General features: G+C 43.0%; 1 protein-coding gene across 2 annotated transcripts in view; it reads right to left on the reverse strand.

The window, feature by feature from the left end:
- Positions 1-22,148, reverse strand: part of MAGI3 (membrane associated guanylate kinase, WW and PDZ domain containing 3) — a 1,323,293-nt gene that overhangs the window by 570,720 nt on the left and 730,425 nt on the right. For both annotated transcript variants that reach the window (XM_086923326.1, XM_086923327.1), the window contains exon 8: positions 13,960-14,066. In XM_086923326.1, the coding sequence (XP_086779452.1) occupies positions 13,960-14,066 (107 nt within the window). The remainder of the gene's footprint in view (positions 1-13,959; positions 14,067-22,148) is intronic.

Below are 22,148 nucleotides of genomic sequence, written 5' to 3' on the forward strand. Positions count from 1 at the left end.
AGGAGCCAGCCACTTAATGTTGAGGTAATGCTGGAAAGTAGTAGGAATCTCTGCATCTTCAGTGACGTCCATTCGTACTTTCAGCATTTGGATTTTACTTAACAGATTGTCATTAGTATGGGAATACTTATACACCAAGAACTAAAACTGTGCCAGCGACAGAGAATTAGTTTAGGTAGTGAGTGGGGCGGCAAGACTGGTTCTACAGGCGTTAGGCATGCTTACAGCTACCTATCTCCTCTCTCAAAGACATGAAAGGATTTTCAAATCAAGGATTGTTTTAGGGCACACACTGAGAACCTAACAGGGGCTTCAAGAGAAGAGGGTTCAAACAGTATACCACTCGTTTACCCCCAAGCAATGCATCCGTCAAAGAATATTGCATTCCAGGTCTCAATATTACAGAATGCATATGAGGGAGCTATCCTGCAATTGTTATCCTTGGGACACTCTTCTGAAAGGTGACTGATGCTATGTTGCCTCCACTGCAATGTGTTTGCACACTTTCATGAACAGATATTCTATGAATGTCATGATAAATGGAGAAACACACAATCCAAAGTGTTATTTATGACGCTTGAAGCCTGTTTAGGTCGTGCCTACCACACAGCACATGAGCTGTCTGGTGTAAGATGTACTGTTCGCTTACAACGGGCTTAGAGCTCACGCACTGCTTATCAGACTAGCTTCATAATCATGCTCAACTGCTTGTTTCTTATACGTTAGAATGCATGAACTTTTCTATCTCTTCTTGCGTATGTCCCTTCTCTGGAGCCCGGAAACATTTCTGTGTCCCTTCACTGCTCATCATTTTTTTGGCACTTTTTTTTTTTAGCTCAATCACTGCACAAGAGTGGATGTGTTTTCCAGCTGAATTTCTAGTGTGCTTCTCTTTGGCTCTCTGCCCGGATCTCTGTCACCTGCTTGGTTCCCCCCCACACCTCTTCGTGATTCAATCGCCCTTGTGTGCCTACACGTTGCTCTCCCACCTGTGTATCACCCAGCTCTATATTTCTCTCTCTTTCGCAGGCTTGATTTTCTCAGGCACCCTCTGCAGTCCACATTGCTCTCATTCTTGCTCATTTGCTCCCCCACTGTCCCCTCCGTGTTGCTTCCATCACACCCACACCCTCTATATTGCTTCCAGCCCTCCATGTTGTTTCGGGCTCCACTTCCCCATGCGGCTTTCGCACTCTCCAACAGTGTTGCTCCCCTCTACCCATTTTATCTGTGTTCTTCCAGACCTCCCACCTGTGTTGCTTCCCCACACGTCTTAAAAAGAAAAAACGTTTTTTCAGTTCGATCGGCAAATTAAAAGAAAAAAACTGCTGCATCATTTTGAAGACAAACGCAAGCGCAGTGGGCGTGGCTACAAAATTATTCAATTCAATTTTTTTCTTATTTAACCATGCTGCACAGCATGAGGAATGCTGTACAGCATGGATAAAAGTGATTGACAAAGTCAGTAGGTCCTAAAGGTGAGACGTATTGTCTTTGCCAATGCTTGTTATTTCAAGTTAATTTTACATATGAGTTACTCAGCAGTCTAGCTGGATTCATTGGTCCATTGAAGAAACACTTCAGTGTTATCTTAAAATGCAAAATTGTGATAACGTTTAGGGAGGAAAATGAGGCGCACTACTAAAAGCCACAAAAGACTCATTTCAAGACAGGCACTCAGAGGAGTTTAGGAGCGAAAAGGGATGTTTTGTAAACATTGCTAAGAAATTTATAGTGATGTTTATGTTGTTCGGACAACATTTAGCAGCATTTTTGTCCCCGTCATGCAGCCAGTTATAAGAGACCAATTAAGTAACACACAAAATCACCATTTAAAGGGAACAAACATTACTTGGATTGTTTCTATAAGTCTCATTGCTAGAGAGGGTACTCTTAAATAACTTGAGTATCCATATTCTACACAAAAGGCAGATAATATGCAAGATTGGTAAGAAAATACTTACGATCTAAGGGACCTATTTGTGTCGTGCAAATCAATTCGATTGAGGTATTGTTTGGAATTGATGATGTTCAGGTGACATACACCATGCTCTTAAGGAACCCCACATTTGAACAAATGGGTGACAACACCACATAGTGCAGGGCATCCCACGGTTCCCTCTGCTAAGCAAGTATTAGCAAGCAAAAGAAAACAAGCATTTGCAATGCAATCAGTCTCGCCTTTGGGACCTTATATGTATTTAGTTTTGCAGCACATTAGCCTGGGTGCTGAAAGATCTACTGTTCATTAACATAGAGGGAAATTAAGCACCAAACTGTGTGACACGCCAGGTATGGGAACACATGCAGAGAAATGTTGCCTTTCAACTGGAAATTGTATAGTCCAAAGCTCTGTTTTTAATATAAAATCAGGGCCTTCGGTGGTCATATCAATGAAAATACAAGATTTGAAACAAAATATTGTCCACGGGTGCTCGTGGAAGACAATTTCTATGGACTGTAATCTAGGGGAATGCTAAAGTGATTCTGGTATTTTACTGACCTCTGGGGGTCGTTTTCTATCAAGAAAGTTAAATAGAGGCAGTTGCCAGAAAAAGAAAACTAAGAAAGTCTCTCAGCAGAAAGCGATTCCGGTATTTTACGGACCTCTCTACTGGTCCTTTTCTATCAAGACCTTTAAATAGAGGCAGATGAAAAGAAAAAAAGTCCCTAAGCGGAAGCAGACAAGTTCTAGGGCTGAGCTCCAAATCCCACATAGTACATAAACATATAAGTATATAATAAGTATATATTAAAGTATATACTAAAGTATATACAAGAGGTCTTGAATGCTCAACCTAACAAGTCCTGGCGCTGATCTCCAGAGCCCACATAGTACATATAAGTATATAATAAGTATATACTAAAGTATATACAAGAGGCCTTGAATGCTCGACCTAAAAATATCAAAATGGTGGAGCTAAAATTTTGAAAGCATGCATGGATATTAAGTGGAGAGTAGAATGCAGACATTAAGTAATCAAACCGAACAATGAGAACTTCTGATCCCTGCCCATCCCTGATCCACCACACGTTATGGTGTATTTGTTGTCAGGAAGTAAATCGGTACAGGACTGCAGGTCTTGGATACCTTCAGAGTTTCCACTTGTGTGAATGTGCTATGTCTGTTGAACTTCAGGATTCAATCCTACAATTTCAGGAAGAAAACGATGCTAGTATTATCCATCTTGTTCAGGGTCACCAACTACATAGCCACAAAGGCTGTGTGATGTACAGTGTATAACTGAGCCGAAGATTGCCAAGGTGCTAAGGCAGGGGAGAAATGAAGTACATTGAGCCTCACAACTGAGGTGTCTAATGAGCCGAAGAATCGAAAGCTCATCAACACGTTGGTTAGGATTCATTGATGGCTTATGAGATGAAGGATCATTGGCCCGACAAGAGAGATTAGTTCTGCTTCTGTGATGTTCTCAGAATTACCAGCTAGAAAAGTACAAATGTCCTACTTTAGATTATCTCATAAGTAATATTGCCAATGAGAAAGTGAATTCACTTGCGTTTGTGCCTTAATGCGTACATGTATTCTACGGAAATGCAAATGTTCAGGTGTAGCTTAGCGTTTGCAGGTACATTTCATCATTCAATTACGATTTTATTTTGTACCTGTTTGAAGACCACTAAAGCCTAGTAATATTACACACAAATGCATTTCATATCCATCTCCATCCTGTAATCCTGCGTTGTACACTGCCGGTTTCTGCTGAACTATTCCAGTAAAGCGCAGCCTCATTCTCAAGTTGGCACATCGAAGCACGGGTTTTAGAAAGCTGCAGAGTCCGCTGCAGGTGCCTGTTTTTTCTATTGACTTATTTTTTTATTTTGTCCTGTGACCCCTTCCCCTCTCCTTCTCTCCCTCCTCGGCCACTCCTCCACAACACCGGCCACTACTAACAGAACATTTTGGTTGTTAGAAACTAGCAACCACTTCAATCACACGTTGACTGTGTCTGACTTAAACCCTGTACAGCTCCGATTAACTACATTTAAGCTATATAACCACCACATACATAAATCACTATGGTATGTGAATCATCTTGAATATTGGAAGAAGGCTTGACATGATGGATGTTGTGTCTTCACTGAACTGTAGTCTTCTTTATGGCCTCCATGAGGCTTCGTGAGTAACTTTAACCCCTTGCACGCTGAGGACGGCCCCCGTCCGTCATGCATCACGGTGGGCGTGTGCGGATGACGGCTGGGGGGCGTCATGAACCCGCCCACTCTTCAAAACGGCAGCACAGTCGCAGATCGCGGCCGCGCCCACGGGGTTAACACCTAATAACTGTGGCCACTTCACTAAAGTGAGAAGGGAGTCGAGACCGACTCTGCACTGTCACAAGAAAAACACTGACCATGTCAAGTTTGTCAAAGACCGCAAGAAGTCAAATCTCAAAGCACCCTCTAATCCATGCTCTGCACGTGGCTTTGAAGGGCCATGTTCGAAGCTACGACACTGTGGCTCTCAAGGTGTACCAGCCCATCCTTGCACATCAAGTGTTGATTCGCTGTACCCATACAACCTTTTCTTTGAACTCAGAAAGGCGATGCTCATCAGAGGGAAGCACAGTGACTGCAGAGACCGCACTCACCCAGATCAGTAAAAAAAGAAGGCCAAGAACACCTACAAGAGATACATCAAAGTCACAGAGATTTATTCGCTTATGCGGCTGCCTTCAGAACAGCACGTACGTTCCTAGGGGAAACCCTTTGAAACATGTAATTGATCCCAAACTGCATGAACTAAATAAATCTACAAGACTTTGATTTATCCAATTTGTGGTCCAACGTACATATTAGTCCATTTCACGTCTGCAGAGAATAAAATCCCCAATGAAATGACTTTTTCAAATCTTACTTCCACAATGAAAGTAAATGCGATTAGGTTGGTAGGCCGTGTTTTCTCAAATGTAAATTACGAGATTTTGCTTTTTGTATAATGTGTGCAGTCATGGGTGGGGGTTGAAATGGAGATAAACAGATTAGAGTTCAGCAGCGGAGTTAGGGAACCCGTGAAGGAGATGTGAGCTGGAAGGGTAAAGACTAACTGCTGAAGAGCTACTGCCATTTGTAGGTGGCAAGCCTGTTGAGGGTGATGTGGTACTCAAACACAATAGGCAGGCAAAGAGATGAAAAATTAAAAGGATGTATTAGGAGACAGAAGCAGTGTAAAGTTACTATTGGTAGAGGCATGAGGCATCTGAACTAATTCCCTTGAGACCATACATGAGGTAACCATCAAAATGGCAGAAACTAGTATCTGATTGCAAAAGTACCGCCTATAGCACAATGACATAGATATGAGTCCCAAGCTCAATCAGGCAGCAGAACACTAAAAAATAACGGTGGAGGGGTGCGGGTGGGGGAAGAGGGGACCAGCAGGAAGCACACAGAGGGAGCGCACAGCAGGGGGGGGCTAATAATAAAAATAAACACTTCCCTGGTGCTGTCTTCCGCCTTGAGCTCCTCTGCTACAGTTCCTGCACCAGGAGTCCCTGGGAAAGCTTCAAGACTCCCATCCAATCCACACACTGCTCTCATATGAGAGCAGAGTGGAATTGGCCTGAGCGGACTGAAAAGACACTCCCTGTCTGTGGGGTTTCTCCATCCTGCCTGTTCAATACAGCTGGGCTGGAGAAACCTAAGCGGGAATGAGTGTTTGGCCGGCCTGAGACGGCAAGCTAAATATCCATCCGCAATTTAAAGTGTCCATAGCACTCTTCCTCCCCCTTCCCGTGCCCCGGCCCACCCCTACCTGCACAAGCTGCTTCTGAGCTGGCAAATGAAAAGTAAAACAGTACTAATATTTCATATTTTTTTCGCTTGCTGGCTCTGAGCCAGTGGGGTGACGCTCCTCCGCCATTGTGGAGCAGCCATCGCGGAGCTTAATGCACCAAGGGCCTGGGACTGACCACGTTTTTCCAATGCAGGTTTGAAAATGAGCACTGGCCTTGGGAGACACAGTGGGTTACTGGAAGCCACAGCCACCACCACCAAACATTTACCTATAAAGTAGCCTCGGCGGTGATCATAAAATACAAATGAAATGTGAAGAAGCTGCTTGAAGTGAAAACAGACCAGTGTGATGCCAACGTGGACACCTAAAGAGAATTAACCTTTGATTAAGCAATTAGTGAATACGCAAGTGTAGAACTATACTAAGATCTAGAGGTCGTACTTTAGAAAGATTAACAAAGCCAACAGATGTCAGAGGGAGGTCATTGGTGAATAAAAATCCTACGCCCCTTCCACCACCACACCTAAGAGTCGTTGTAGATACACAGAATAGAGAAACATATCAGAGAATGATAAAGAGGCTCGACTACAATGGAGTCTGACAGCTGATCTAATTGTCAGAACCATCTTCAGAATGGAACAGATGGTAACAATTTATAGTCGACTTAGAAATGTATTAGCATATGAAGGAAAGTCATAGATTGGGGTGCAGCATGGAACAAGGGCATATCAGATGAAAACGCACAGGTTGGCTGGCCAGCCACATCTGCAATCAATTTCTAAATTTTCAAGTTAAATGGACATGTTGTAGTGGATGCGCACAGCACAGGTGTGAACAGTTTAAAGCGTCCTTAAGGAAAAACAATTAGAATGGGATACCTTATATGGGCAAAACAGATGGTCGTGAACACCGTTGCCAATCAAAGCACACATACAACAGAAAACCTTTCCATCCAGAAAGTTTTTTTACTTGCGTATGAAATGGCCATTACCGTATTTTCCGGCATATAAGACGACTGGGCGTATAAGACGACCCCCTACTTTTCTTGATAAAATGTAGGTTTCGTGCTATACTTGCCGTATAAGACTACCCCCTCTTCCAACGCAGTCCTGCATAGCCATAGCCATAGCCATTTTGAGAATTTATTTTGGGCTTATTAGTGATTCTAGTCCTCCTCCGTGACATGAAGTGAAAAGTGTAAAGAACTGTCCTGTTCCTATATATTTTGAATATGGGCATAGTCCTATTGGTGCCCCATCTTGGTGTCTATAGTTACTGTTACCATATATTCTGTAGATTGGACAGTCAAAGTGGAGGTACTGTCGGGAGTGGGATTGCTCTCATACGGGACAATGGATGTTTCTGATTGTGGCACTTACTATTTTTGAACCTTCATGAGGAAATTCCTATTCATGATATTGCTAGCATTAAGAGATTTGGAAAGCGGGTGAAGGAGGGCTCTGGAGTTATCATATTTTTAGTACCTTGTGACATTGGATCTTGTCTTTCAATCCTGTCTTGTTGATGGACATGCAATTGTAGGAAGCTGGCTCTGTATATACTATACCAAAGTGAGGTATAGTGTGCACAGTCCCCAGGTGAACCCCAAGGGTAGGCAGAGGTAAAAGTAGAGAGCACCTTATTCTCGGTTTGTGGTAGTGTGGTAGTGTGGGTGAGCAGTAAGGCTTTATCAGAGGAAAGTGTTAAGCATTTATTATACACACTCAAAGACAGAACTCAAACCAATTGTTTGTATAAACAATATTACTTTAGTCACAATTTTTTTTAAAACCATATGAAAAACAGTCACTTATAAACATAAGGCTGTTTATCATCAAACATGTACGGTAAACATAAAACAGTGCAAGTGGATTAAACTTTTCATAACTCCAAGCTATTTTTACAGGATTTGCTGGCGTGACAGTTTTCCTTTAAAAGCCTTCAAAATCCTCCTCTTCTCAACTGATATCATAAGTTAATCAATGAGATCTTGTGGTACATTTGTAAAGCAGTCATCGTATGGATCTAATTCTGTATCAGATGGTGTGGTCTCTGCTTCGGCTTCCTCTTTATCTTCCCACAAGTAGTCGTCCTCCATACCATCTAATGAATTTGATATTCCACACTTCTTGAAAGACTTGATGACTGTTTCTGCATCAATATCATTCCAGGCTTTTGTGACAAACTTGCACAAAACATCCAACTGTGGAGCACGCATGTTTCCTCCTTTTGTGAATGACTTTTCGCCGCTAACCATCCACTCATTCCACCGTTCTCGAATGAGATCTTTAAATGGCTTGTTTAGGCACACATCCAGTGGCTGTACCAACTATGTCAATCCTCAAGGAATAACTGCAGAATCTGTTTTTATTCTTTCCAGCCTTTGCTTGGTCCTGGGAGTTAAATGAGCCCTAAACATATCCCACACCAGTAGACTACGTTTTTGAATAAGTCCACCTGGTCGCCTGCTCCATACATTATCAAGCCATAGCTTTACCCCTTCTTCATCCATCCAGCCTTTTTCATTCACATGTACAAAACAACCAACAGGAAACTTGAGTTTCGGCATAGTTTTTCTTTTAAAAATAACCATTGGTCTCAGTTTGGCGCCATCAGCTGTGCATGCAAGTACCACTTTAAAACTGGACTTCTCATGTCCTGTTGTTTTTATTAAAATAGTTTTTTCACCTTTTGGATGGACAGTATTATTTGCAACCATAGCAAAATTCATTGGAGTGTCTTCCATATTTCCGATACTACTTAACGCATAGCCATGTTTATTGCGCAGCTGTATTACGTAGCGATGGAAACTATGTACTTTGGCATCAAGATCTGCAGGTAATTTTTGTGCAATTTTCGTCTTTTGCCTCAATACCAGATTATGCCTTCCCAAGAATCTAGTAGACCAGGATACAGTGGCCTTAAATCTGTTGCTGAGATCTGGGTTAGATTTGTCCCACTGAAGTGCAAACAAACATATTTTATTTCGTGTCACTACATAACTGCTTTGGCGATGCTCATTCACCATGTCTGCTACATGTTTTTCAAGTTCTGGCCAATGTGGGGTGCCTCTTCTTAATGCACACTTACCCCTTGGCATACTCCTTAATGCTTTTTCATTTGCTTTCCAGTCCTGAACCATCTTTTCTGTTACTCCATATTGTCTTGCAGCAGCACAGTTATTATGTTCCATGGCAAAGTTTACAACTTTAAGTTTGTAACTGGCTTCATATTTCTTTCTCATTGCTGCTGCTGGAGCCATGATGGGTTCTTGACTGTTATCCATTTGCTTACTGTACTGTATGTACTGGTGCTGTACTATATGAACCAGTACAGATACTGGTGCTGTGCTGTACTGTCTTCACCATCACATGTATCTGCTCACCAGATTGACTGCCTTTCCTGTCTACAACAACCAGCCAATCACAGCAAGCGATGTACTGGTACTGGTACCGATATTTCCTGTGCACACTGCATACAAACTCTGCTTGGATTTGGAGGTTTGTAGTTCCTCTCATGTTCTAAAACGTGTTGTTAGTGTCATCTCTACTATGTGCTCACACTACAGGCCCTCTCCAAGCATCTCCTTTCATTAAACAGCCATGCAGAACAGTGCATTTCAGGTATTATGCGTGTTTATCAAAAGAAGGTGTGTAAGGATTCAACATCCGATCTTAAAAATAAATGCAGTGGGTTTGTGATTCATCAGGAATGTACGGTACCGTAATCACCCTTCAGAAATACCATAACTGCAGCAAAACATTATGTACCGGTACTGTATTGCCGGCGGGAACATTCTACAGTCCCCTTTCAATGCCCATGAACTGAGGAGATAACATACTGACGCTCCTCTCCTTCCGATGAACGTGAGATTTATGGCCACATAAGAAGGAGAGAGAGACGCCAGATCAGCGCATGTGCCCGCTGTGTCTCTAGACTGAACAAGCAGTTAGAAAATACATAAAATGCCCCATGAGAGCCTGCTCTCATCAGCACTACGGGACTGTAAGAGACTGCGCACCAACGCGAGTGGCATCAGCTCCTGGCTCCTGGGTCGTGGAAGCGGAGCTCACCATGTCACCTTCTGGAGTGGAGCAGCACGACTACCTTACATAGCCGGTAAGTGCGTGACAACAGCAGAAACCAGGGACACACCTACTTAGGCATGACACACGGCGGGGGGCACTGACAGGGGGCACTGTCGCCACAGTTCATTCCACTGAGCATATGAGGGGAGCAAACACTAGAGATGTACACACTGTTCTTTCGTAACATAGCTCTCATGTTTGCACGGCAGGACATAGCTAAATGATGGGGGAGCCCCACTCTGCCCACAGTGCCGGTATGGGAATTGAATCTTGGCTGGTGTATGAGGGTGGAGACACAGGTGTATAATGCCTGTGGTTGCCCCCGCATGTTTCAGAAAATATGGAACCCTCGGAGGACTGAGGAGGCCTGACAATGACAATCGTCGCCCCCTCCGCGGGAGCTAGAGGGGAATAACTAGTATGGCTCACATAAGCACGAATATAAGGGGGACCAGTAGCTGGGAGAGAAGACGCCAGACCGCATGAGGTGGCCCCCGAACAGAGTGCCTCCGATACCAAACCACAATCTTCTACGGCACAGAGATTGGGAATGCACGCAGAGTGAAGCAAGAGCCCAGAGGCCATATTGGAGGGCTCGTGGTTGCTGACTCGGTCCAACTTGATTTCTGCTCTAAATTCAAAGTCGGTGGAGGGTTGCTTCCACTCCTAAAAATGTGGTTCCCGGGGTATAAGACGACCTCCGACTTTCGAGAACATTTTAAGGGGTTAAAAAGTCGTCTTATACGCCGGAAAATACGGTACTTTCATTCATCTACCTCATTTACTAGGAGACGTGGGGAAACAGATTTCAAAACCCCAGGTGGTGACAGGCAGGGCCAGCTCCAGATCAAGGCAGAACAAGTCCAGGCTAGGTGAGTGCATGAAGTCAGAACACAGGGTGCGCACCACTGCCCCTACAGGGCCAACTATGGAGGAAGCAGCAAAATGTAACCACCTAGAGGAGCAGAAATCATTGCCCTGCCTTGTGAAAATGTGCAAATATGTCACACTTCAGAATAGCTACCTACTTGCGCTTTCGCAGGGTAGAAAGATGTATTGCACACATCATATCACCTATGCTTCGCCTATAACTGGATTATCGCTGCCACTTCAAATTCAGAAGGTACTGTTTTTTTCTAAATCAATGGACACTAAAAAATACATGTCACGAGTAAACGTTTATCTTTTTTATAGCTATGCCACACTGTATCATAGGCACTTATTGACCCTCTGAAAACCTGCATCACTTTCAATTGAAGTCCTGAGGTTATGATTTCAGCAGGCCCTTCTAAAATCTAGACTGATGACTGCTGGCCCTCTTCTTGTTATAATATGCCCATGCATGTGCAAGATTAACACCTATGCACACTCTACTTATTAAAACGTAGTGTCAGTTTAGACATTCGAGACAAATGAGACAAAAAGGCTTATCATTTAGAGACAAATAGTTATTCTTGGAAACAGTTGTCAGAAACACAGTGTTTTTAATGTTCGTGAGAACCAGCCGACGCGCGTTTCGTCGCGTAAGGGACAGTTTTCCCGCGACTCTTCAGGGCTGGGGGGGATACAAAGGTAGGTGATGGTAACATTTGTACAAAAGCATATTATTACATACTAAGTATTGTGTTCCAAACCAAAGGAAAAACCACTACACACGTGATTACATCCGGGGGGCGTGAAAGTGAGTGGTAAAAAAGATATCAGTCAGAGCCGCATTTAGCAAGCGTGATGAGAAATGAGGAACATGGTGATGGAAAAGAATATGTGAGAATTGTGAATGTAATAAATGTGGTACGTGAAAAGGGGACACACAAGAAACAGTATTACGCAAGGAGTGTGCCTCTGTTGCCCCAGCCCAATCCACCGACCAAGGAGGGCTTCACTTTGTTTCCTAACTTCTTTATGATTAGTTAGTTCTAACATCACCTTTCGCCGGCACTTTTTCCCTTTTCTTTTTTCTTAAAGTTATTGTTTAGGACTCATTTTACTTCACCATGCTGCCTTACTCGGTCTAGGTTGACTCCTGTGTTTTCCCCCCCTTTTTTGACTTTTTCCCCTTTTAGAATGTACGCACCCCACGACTTTAAGACTTGATGTTTCTCATATATGACGCAATCAGGAGTGTCCAACAGTTTCCAATTATCCTCTTTTACCCAACCGAGGATACTCCTTATCAAGAGGTGAGCAGATGACCTTCTGGCCTCTTAATCTAGTGATTACTCGAGAGCACCATATTTCGTGTTTCCCTTTTGACTTGGCGCAGAGCTGCTCATGGTGCTTGCTCGGTTTTTGCTTCTATATCTCTAGGATTTTATACTTATACCGATTCATCTTACAGTCCAGGGCCCTGTCGGGTCAGAAGAATCACCGACTGAGCGGTGAGCACCCTTTACCTTCCTCCCCTCCCCCCTTTCATTTCTCCCGGCTAGCAAGTATTCGATTCTAGCCTTTGGAAGACTTCTCCAGTTCCTTACTGTGCACGCTTATTAATTTTTGTCTTCCAGACTCTCCCAATGATAGTCCTATTTTTCTTAGGTATGCTCTACTCTTTGGTCAAATTATTGATTGTCCACACTTGCATGAGTTTATATCGAGACACTCCTTGCGTAATACTGTTTCTTGCGTGTCCCCTTTTCACGTACCACATTTATTACATTCACAATTCTCACGTATTCTTTTCCATCACCATGTTCGTCATTTCTCATCACGCTTGCTAAATGCGGCTCCGACTGATATCTTTTTTACCACTCACTTTCACGCCCCCCGGATGTAATCACGTGGGTAGTGGTTTTTCCTTTGCTTTGGAACTCAATACTTGGTACATAATAATATGCTTTTGTACAAATGTTACCATGTACCCCATCACCTTCCTTTGTATCCCCTCCTGCCCTTAAGAGTCGCGGGAATACTGTCCCTTACGCGACGAAACACGTGTCGGCTGGTTCTCACAAACATTAAAGACACTTTGTTTCTGACAACTGTTTCCAAGAATAACTATTTGTCTCTAAATGATAAGCCTTTTTGTCTCATTTGTCTCGAATGTCTAAACTGACACCAGGTTTTAATAAGTAGTAGAGTGTGCATAGGTGTTTGTCTTGTGTCTTACGTGTTGTTAGCTTTCACTGACAATACATTGGGGGTTATAGGGCTTATCCCCTCATCCTTTTTGCACCTCAAGTTTAACTGGAACCCCTTATCATTTTTGCGCTACCTCTTAGCTGTGCGCCCTTTTCTTTAACCTGACTAAAAACCCTCTCGGACCCTCATGCCCATGCATGTGGCCAGAGTGAGCATTCTTCATTTTTGCTGAAAAGAGACTGTTGATGCTCTCCTGGATCTATTGTGTTACTTCCACGTTTTCTTCTATTCAAATCTTTGAGAATCATACCACCTTTTCTTCCCCAAGAAAATCGTAGGATGGTGGTCCTCTCTGTTGCATCTACATGTACCAATTATGTTAGCTCTTTACATCTGCCATTCCTAGACACCATTTGAATAGGGCCCCACTGCTGGTAGGTCGATAAGTGACGTCCTCAAATCTGCTTAGGTTTCCGATATCGTGGCCAAAACTCAATAACTGCACGATGACAGTTCAAACATAATATTGTTCAAATCTCTACGCATCTGTCACGGAGTCCTTTGTAAAACCGGTCCTGGAACTCCTGACCTAAGGGATTGTCCCCATGCACCTACTAAAGCTCTTCAGTCTGCCACCTTTGCAGTACATGTAAATAGACTGAAAATAAGTTCTTAGTTGTTATCCCCCAAGCTGTAGAGCTGCCTGCTCCTCCTTCCAAGATCACATCCAACTACTTCGCCTTCTGTAGGAAACTAAAGGGTTAGATATATGGAACAGGCCGTTTAGATTACGTGATTTGTTTTCTCTTTCGACTCCTCCCAGTATTTCTTCATGGCACTGTTGGATATTTGTTGCACTATGGATATTTAATACAATTCATATCCACAATCTGAAACTACAGCAATTGTGCAGACAATAAACTACACAACCCCCTATCTTGTTCTGGCCTTTAGTCTCTACTAGTTTCTGTTCCTCAACCCCCCCCCGCCCCCCAATAAGCACAAGAATATTCAACGCAACACAAAGAAGATCTGCACCTGGTTTTGCTGTTCCATCGTTCTGTGCCATACTCTGCGTTCCAAGCTGTTTTTTCCGTTTAGCCTCCATCACTGGATTTTCAAACTGGGTTTTCTGATTAATGTGACTGCAAAAACAAATCAAACATATATTTCAAAATAAACATATAAATCCAGCAACAACAACACAAGAATACAATTTAACAAAGAAGCCACAACAGCTTTTGTGACACGTTGCTGGAGAAAAGTTGCATAGCACTTGGTGCATCTACCATCTGTGCACGGGCTCGAGATTGGAGACAACCAATGACAAGCTCGTTCCCACACTAGCATGCTGCTCCTATGCTTTTTAAACCAGGATAGGGTAAGGCTTCCCTTCAAACAGGGGGTAGAAGAGATTGGTTGGATAGTGGGAGAGCTGCGATGGATCCTTTCCATAGTAATCTCAAATCTATCCACCTATGCAGACCCATCCATCGGCCAATGTTAAGAGAGAAGTACCCCAGTTCCTACCAACAGGGAGATATTTGCCTTCAGGCACGTACAGTAGAGCAAATGTGCATATCCAATAGCACATCTAATTCTTTGAAATAACTTTACATTGTTAATGCATAAAGAAAACATTCTTTCTCAGTTGAATGAAAGGTACTCAGGACATCACAAATGTGTAAAGTAGATAAATGTGCATTATTTTAGTAAGGGGTATCTCAGCGTTCTTAGGGCCACAACATGGTTTTGGAAAATGCAAATGAATCGTGCTGCTTGCTGTATGGCACTCCAGGATACCCAGCCGGCCATGGTAGCCCTAATTTAAGCCTAGACTGATTTCTGATCTTGACCTACTGGAGCAGAAATGCAGCCTGCAAGTGGACAATATGTTGTCACCACTAGGCGGAGAAAAGGGACGAGAGGACAATCTTCAGAAATCGCTTTAGGAAGGGTCGATCCTTCTGAAGGTCTCTGCATGTTGCCCACATCCTAACGCTATTCAGCAGAAATCAGACTTACAACAATATGGGGAAATAATTGCAGCACACAATCGGGGCCGTTCTGCTCTTCAATAATACAGTGCATGCAGACTCAAAATATTAAACAACATAAATGAGACCACATACACTCAACAATGAAGTTCTTCCGCTGGCTTCCACAACAGCACAGTGACGAGTACAGCAGACTCCCAGCCAGGCCCAATGAATACTAGGTCTGTCCAGAATACCTATAAAAACTTGTGTCTCTCTTCATCTTGGTGAGAAACAAGAGATCAGGAAAAAATGGCAGCTGTCAGCCTTCCTAAGCATAGCATGTCCAGACACTGGAAACAAGCCGGGAAGACACACAATGCCTGTTTTGGAGCTTCCAACCTAAAATGTCAAGAATGCCGCCGCCTTAGTGGCAATTCCAGTAGACTGCCGCAAATGGTTTCTCCTGGATTCAGTTGCAGCCATACAGATTCTTGGACATTTATTGATTTGTTATGGACACATATGCAGCTGTCTCCATGTGCATACTTCAGCGGTTACTGGTGTCTACAGAAGTCTGCAGATTTCAAATAATACTTGTATTTATCCAGTAGCAAAGACCTTTTTTGTGCTTGTAAATTAGACACTCTAATATTCAAAATCCTATGCACTAAAACTGAATGCAGCAACAATGATTTGGAACCAGTTGTCTGGAAACTCTACTAGAGGATGTTCACATATTTACCGTTCACGAAAGCCTCTGTGCTGACCATAGACACCTAGATCGGCGATTTCTGACCTAATACAAGAGACAAATGCCACTAACAAATATGACATTTTAATTTAGATATGTTCTCCATCTATTGCACTTTGAGGCCGCGCAAGCGGTGACAGCTAACCCTGGGCATAGTTTGCGAAGTAGCGCTAAGCGTAGCTACGCGAAGTGCACTATTATTCTGCACTGTTCCTATACTGAGAGCCTTCATGGCAATGAGTTTATGCATTTAAATGAGAGTACGGTTGCATTAGCATTTTACTATTTCTAAATTGTACCTTTGAATTCTGTAACAAACCTTCATGTTTTTTCTAAATTCCGCTCCAGAACTCACTTTTAGAGTCAGCGCTTTGCTTATTGACTATTTCAGATGCTGTTTTGAAACTGGTCTCTGGGACATGTTGCCTCATGATTTAGGTTAACACTGTCCATGACCCACCCAATATTTGGACATGACGTTGAAATGCAGATTTCCCAAATACTCCAGGATTTTCCCTGCTTCTCCTGATTGTCAATGTAGCAAGAATAGTTTGTTTTGCACATCCATACAATATTCAAAAGTATTGCCTTTATGTTTCAGTGAGAACTACATCATGCAGGCCTCGTATTTGGAAATGTAATTCGCTCATGTGAATTCCCTTCCTCCGTTTCGTTGTGTTCAGCATAGCCACTATCCTCTAAATGTTGACACGTTCACACTACAGAATTCCCAAGCACACTCTTGACTTTGGCTATGGTATGGAGATCAGAACGTTTATGTGCTGAAACTGAGGGAAACAAAAGAACTGGTTGAGTCATGACTCGCCATGTCCAAAATAGCTCATCTCCTTGGGCTTTTTGCCTCCTTCATTTAAGCAGATTTAAATTAACTTCAACCCCAAGATGCTTCTATGCATAAGGTGCAATAAAACACACCGCCACTAGAGAAACAAGAAGCACAAAAGCCCACCCCGCCCAGACAGCACTGTACCATTGTCGATATCAAGCTGCATTGTAAAAAGCAGTCATAAAAGAGGCTGACGCGCCTAATTGGGGACCAGTACGGGATAGGTTTCACCAAGTCCCAGATTACTTCAGTATGAAGTGATTTAAACACTTACCATGAGGAATGTGGAAGTAGGATTTCTCCACAACAGAGTCAATGAAAATGTGGGACCCCTTGTGCTCTTCTTAACAGTGCTGGGTGTACAACGATAGGATATAGCATTACAGAGAGACTCTAGAAGCTGGGAAGACATGTGGGCAGGTAAAGGAGGGGGCCACACTGTAGGGAGTTAACTTCAGAGAAATCAAGATCACAAAATGGTTTGAATAGTGCTGATGCTGCATCACAGGCCTTTTTGTGGTATCAATTTACAGGGGTCATCAAGAAGAGGACAATCAAAGGTGGAAGTCGGTCATAACCTCATGCTTATCGATGTATGCATATTCTCAGCCAAGTCCTGTATGACACGCAGCAGGAAATGGTTAATCAAGGTACTGCTTTTCAGTGCAGGTATTTTCCCTAAAACAGCTGCAACTTTACCAATAGCAAGATAATGCTAGTCCGGTATGTGCCCATGGGGGAGGGGGGGGGGGGGGTGGTCTCTGCGCAATGGGCAGCAGGTTTGCGGGTCTTGACAGACTGATGGAGGCAAATGTAGCAAGTTCAAAGCTGGGGTGATGTGATACAACTGGTCAGAGATGAGGCAGAGTCCACCCATTATTTTAATTTGAAGTCCGCACGGATTAATTAGTAGCAACCTTTGCAGTAAAGGCAATCAACCACTTTAGGACATGGGGACTCAGCAGCAGAAACAGGGTTCCAAGGAGGTGGCAAAGACAGATGAAAACGCTTTGGTGACATTATTCGGTTGAGGTACAATACAAAAGAATTTGTAAAGCACACAGAACGAACAAGAACGAACAGAATCCCAATACACAAAGCCTACACTTCAAAAAAGAAAGGTCTACAATAGTATACGATAAACTGGTTCAGAAGGAGCAAAATGCAGGGCAGTCAGCAGGAAGTTCCAGAGTTTAGCAGTCAGAAATGAAAAGAAGCAGCCACCTCTTCTTCCTTTGCAAGCCTCGAGAACACGCACAAGCTTCAGCGTGTTGGATGGCAGCGATCTGCCCTGATGGTAAGCTGACAATCATCTTAAGTATACAGGGCCTTTTTGCTCAAGGCTCTATAGGCAAAGATTAATGCCTTGAATTTAATGTGGCTGCCAATGGGCAACCAATGTAGAATGAGTAAGGAGGCTGACCCAGATGAACGAGCCGAGATCTTCAAATGTAGACGTGCTGCTGCAGTCTTGAAAGATCTGCAGGAGGCGTAGCAAATAAGTCAGTAATTTCAGGGACAAGCTATTGCATAGTCTAGCTTGGAAGTAACCGGGCATGAATGATGGTCTTACGACTATCCTCAGGAACGAGGTGGAGCATTTTCCTCAGATATTTAACGTAAGAAAACAACCGGCAGAAACTGTTCAAACCTGCGGTTCTAAAGAGATTGGAGTTGAATTTGAACCCTAAATATCTTACCATTGACAGTGGAGCAGGGGGAAGCTTGGCTTGGAAGGCCAGCATTTGAAAGCGTTGGTATAATCGTTAAGGCTAAAGAAGAGTATTTGTGTTTTGTCAGAATTAATTTTGAGGCAGTTAAGGTTAATACATTCACCGTCAGCCTTCAGACAGTGCTTGAATGGGTTCAAGGCTTTCACATCCATCTCCTGAAGGAAAGCATCAACTGAGAGTCATTGGCATACAAGATCACTGTTGTGGTTATTGTTACTGTCCCTTTAATGGAACTCCACCAGCCTTGCCTTCTTGACATCATTATGAGAATGTTATGTTTTCTACTATGTGTCAGTTGCTGTGGTCTGCTGTTGATGGTTGTACTAATAAAGCTCCTCTTCAACTTATCCTGCTTTTGAGCTTTTATCACTGGCGACGAGGGTCAAGGCTTGATTGGGGACAAGCACCTACAACCATCAATTCCCCTACTCTTGGAATTTCGTGTTTAACTTGGATTTCTTCCAAAAAAAAATTCCTATTTGTTTGGATCACACTGGATTCAACATATTCATTTGAACTTGCTTGCTGTGGTCTGGATCGTTTACCACTAGGATTAATTACCACAAGGATTGCCTCTGGATTGTTTACCACAAGGATTGCCTCCTGGTTTGGTTTGGATTTACATTCTGGACTGGACTTTACACTTTGGATTAGTGACTTTGGACTACCTGGAAACCTTATTGTTCTGGCACATTGCTCTGACAAGCTTTACACTTTCTTGCCGGTTTTTGCTGAAAACGCACTGGATTTCGAATTACAGGTACTGTCAATTACATTGCCTAATTTGTAAGGCTTACCGGTACTTGTTGCCATTTGAATCGGCATCGCGTGTGTCATCGCGCGGTGAGCTTCGCGCTCACCATTGCACAAGTGCGCTCCAACATCATCAGGTGAGCGTGTGCTTACATGGCCTCGTGAGTCTGTGCCTCGTGGGAGTGTCGTTCCGTCGCTTTGAGGTGAGCGTGCACTCTCCGGCAGCCAGGAACTTCTCTTCCTCCTTTGCTTCTTGACGACTGACGTTAACGTCCTACGCGTGACGTCATCACGCGGCGGCCATTTTGGTTTTGCCTTAGCAACAACGCCGATGCGCACGGCAGCGCATTTTGTTTACCTTTAGTACATTTCGGATTTGACTACGCCGATGCGCACGGCAGCGCATTTTGACTAACAATTAACGAATAATCTACGCTGATGCGCACAGCAGCGCTTTCTGACCATCAAGTATCAAATTACCACGCTGATGCACACGACAACCTGACAACCAGTAAACTTTGTTTTACCGTTTTTCTTTGTTGAGATGTACTACAACATATGCTCTGAAGTATTAAGTCTTACATGCTGATTGTTCTCTACCTTATTACTATATGTTGTACAATTGGTTTCACACTTCCTTCTGGTTTATTATTTCCTTATCTAAGTTATTTTACATTTGCACTGTTATCTGCATCCTTAAAAAATTCTAACAATGGCTACTACTTCTAGTATGTCACAGCCACCTCCTTTTCTTTCAGAGGAGGGTGAACCCATTCTCCCTTGGAAGAGATGGAGGAATTTGTTCGATTCGTATTTGGTTGCCATTGGGGGAGAGAAATTCTCAGCGGTCAGGAAACAAGCTATTTTATTACACAATTTGGGTGTGGAGGGCAGACATACATATGACAGTATGGACACCATACCCATAGGTGGGGCTGATGGTGAACCTGCTGACATTTTTGAAATGTCTATGACTATGTTGGAACAATATTTTGGTCCGAGGATAAATGTTGTACTTGAGCGACATAGATTCTTTACACGTGTTCAAGGGTCTCGTGAACGTGTTGGAACATATGTCGCTGCTTTGAAAACCCTCTCTCGCACTTGCGATTTTGGTGATCTCTCTGAATCTCTTGTGAGAGATCAACTTGTTCGATGCACGAACAGCTCTAGGGTGCAAGAAAAATTATTGTCTAAGAATCCTTCATTAAAAGAGGCATTAGCTATTGTAGAGGGTATGGAGAACACCTCCACATGGGTCAAGGAGATAAGAAAAAATAAAGAGGATGAGAGTCAAACTGTTAATGATAATAAGAAGAAGATGTCAAATTCTGTACATATGCTAGAAGAAGATGAATATACTGAGTGTCACGAGGAAGTTGCTAAAATTAGTGTTGGACCTAAGGGTAAACCTTCTCAAAAGAACTCTTCTTTCCAAAAAAATTCTTTTGAGACTCGTTCCTCTCTTTCCAGAGAATCCACCATCCCCAAAGAACATGACTCTCGTCAACAACGTTCTTCCACTCATCAAAAGATGCGTTGTTTTAGATGTGGTAGTTCTTTCCATTCGTCTAATTTTCCTCAATGTTATGCTAAAGACAGCATTTGTAACAATTGTGGAATCAAAGGGCACTATGCTCGTGTGTGTAAGTCTGGTAGGAAGAGAGAAACAAATGAGCCTGTTTCTGATATTGTACGTACTGTTGTTTCCAGTGTCACTGAAGGCAATGTTGACGTAGAACGCATTTATATGCCATTATGTGACATTAGTATTGACAAGTTTGTATTCAAACTCATGGCTGACTCAGGATCTCCTTTTACCTTAATTGGGAACAAAATTTGGGATGAGGTGGTTGGCTTAGGGAATGTTAAACTTCTACCTTCTGATATCTCTCCTTTGAGCTATACCAAATCAAAGATAGAGATACTAGGCTATACTGTTGCTAACATTTCTTTCAGAGGTAGATGTATTTCTGGCAAGGTTTATGTTGCTGTCAGAGGTGACAATCTTCTTGGATGGCGACATCAGCATGATTTGGGGATAATCCTTAATCCTGGAGCTGAAGACCCAAAAGACCAAGTTATGTTAAAAGAGGATTTTCTTGCGGCGTTCCTTCCTGTTTCTGCTTCTTCTCAGATAGACTTAGTGTCTGGAACTGAGAAGTATTTTATGGATTATCCCAAGGTTTTTGCTGACACATTGGGGTGTCTGAAGGGTTTTGAGCACAGAATAATCCTCAAGAAAACTGCCAAACCATGTGTGCACAAAGTGAGAAAGGTACCCAACATGATGCTTGAGCCACTTAAGTGTGAAATTGAAAGATTGCTGAGTTTAGGAGTCATCGAAGAGATCGAGTCCTCTGAGTGGTTGAGTCCAGTGGTTCTGGCACCCAAAGATGGTGGGAAGTCAATTAGGATGTGTGTGGACTTGCGCGGACTGAATGAGTGGATCTGGGTAGATCGACAACCATTGCCTAATATAGCTGAGAGTATTAGCATCTTGAAGGGTGCGAAGGTATTTAGTGTACTCGATCTATCTTCAGCTTATCATCAAGTTGTTCTACATAAAGATTGCAGGCACTTAACATCTTTTGTCACGCCATTGGGTGCCTACCAGTTCTTGCGAATGCCGTTTGGTTTAGCTTCGGCTGCTGCGTGTTTTCAAAGAGTAATGAAGATGGTTTTGGGTTGTCTCTCAAATGTCATGTTCTTTCAGGACGATATTTTGATATATGGGGTGGATGAGGGAGAACATGACAAAGTTTTAAGATCTGTTTTGAACAAGTTAGATGAGAGTGGTCTCACTGTAAAGAAAGAGAAATGTCGCATCGGTTTAAATTCAGTTACATATTTGGGACATGTTATTTCTGGGAATGGAATTCAGCCAAAACTGGAGTTAGCTGAGAGCATTGTAGGGGCACCGACTCCTGTGGATAAGGATCAGGTTAAGTCATTTTTAGGCATGGCGGAATTTTATTCCAAGTTCGTTAAAGGCTTTGCCAGTCTTGTTGAGCCCATTAGGTCTCTTTTAAAGAAGGGTGCACATTTTTCTTGGTCTGCTGACTGTGAAAAGGCTTTTGAATTGGTAAAAAGAGAGATTGGTAAGATGCCTACTTTGGGTCATTTTGACTCGAAGCTCAAGACTATTCTCACAACTGACGCCA

The sequence above is a fragment of the Lissotriton vulgaris genome, chromosome 5 (genome assembly GCF_964263255.1).
Source record: "Lissotriton vulgaris chromosome 5, aLisVul1.2, whole genome shotgun sequence".
NCBI lineage: Eukaryota > Metazoa > Chordata > Amphibia > Caudata > Salamandridae > Lissotriton > Lissotriton vulgaris.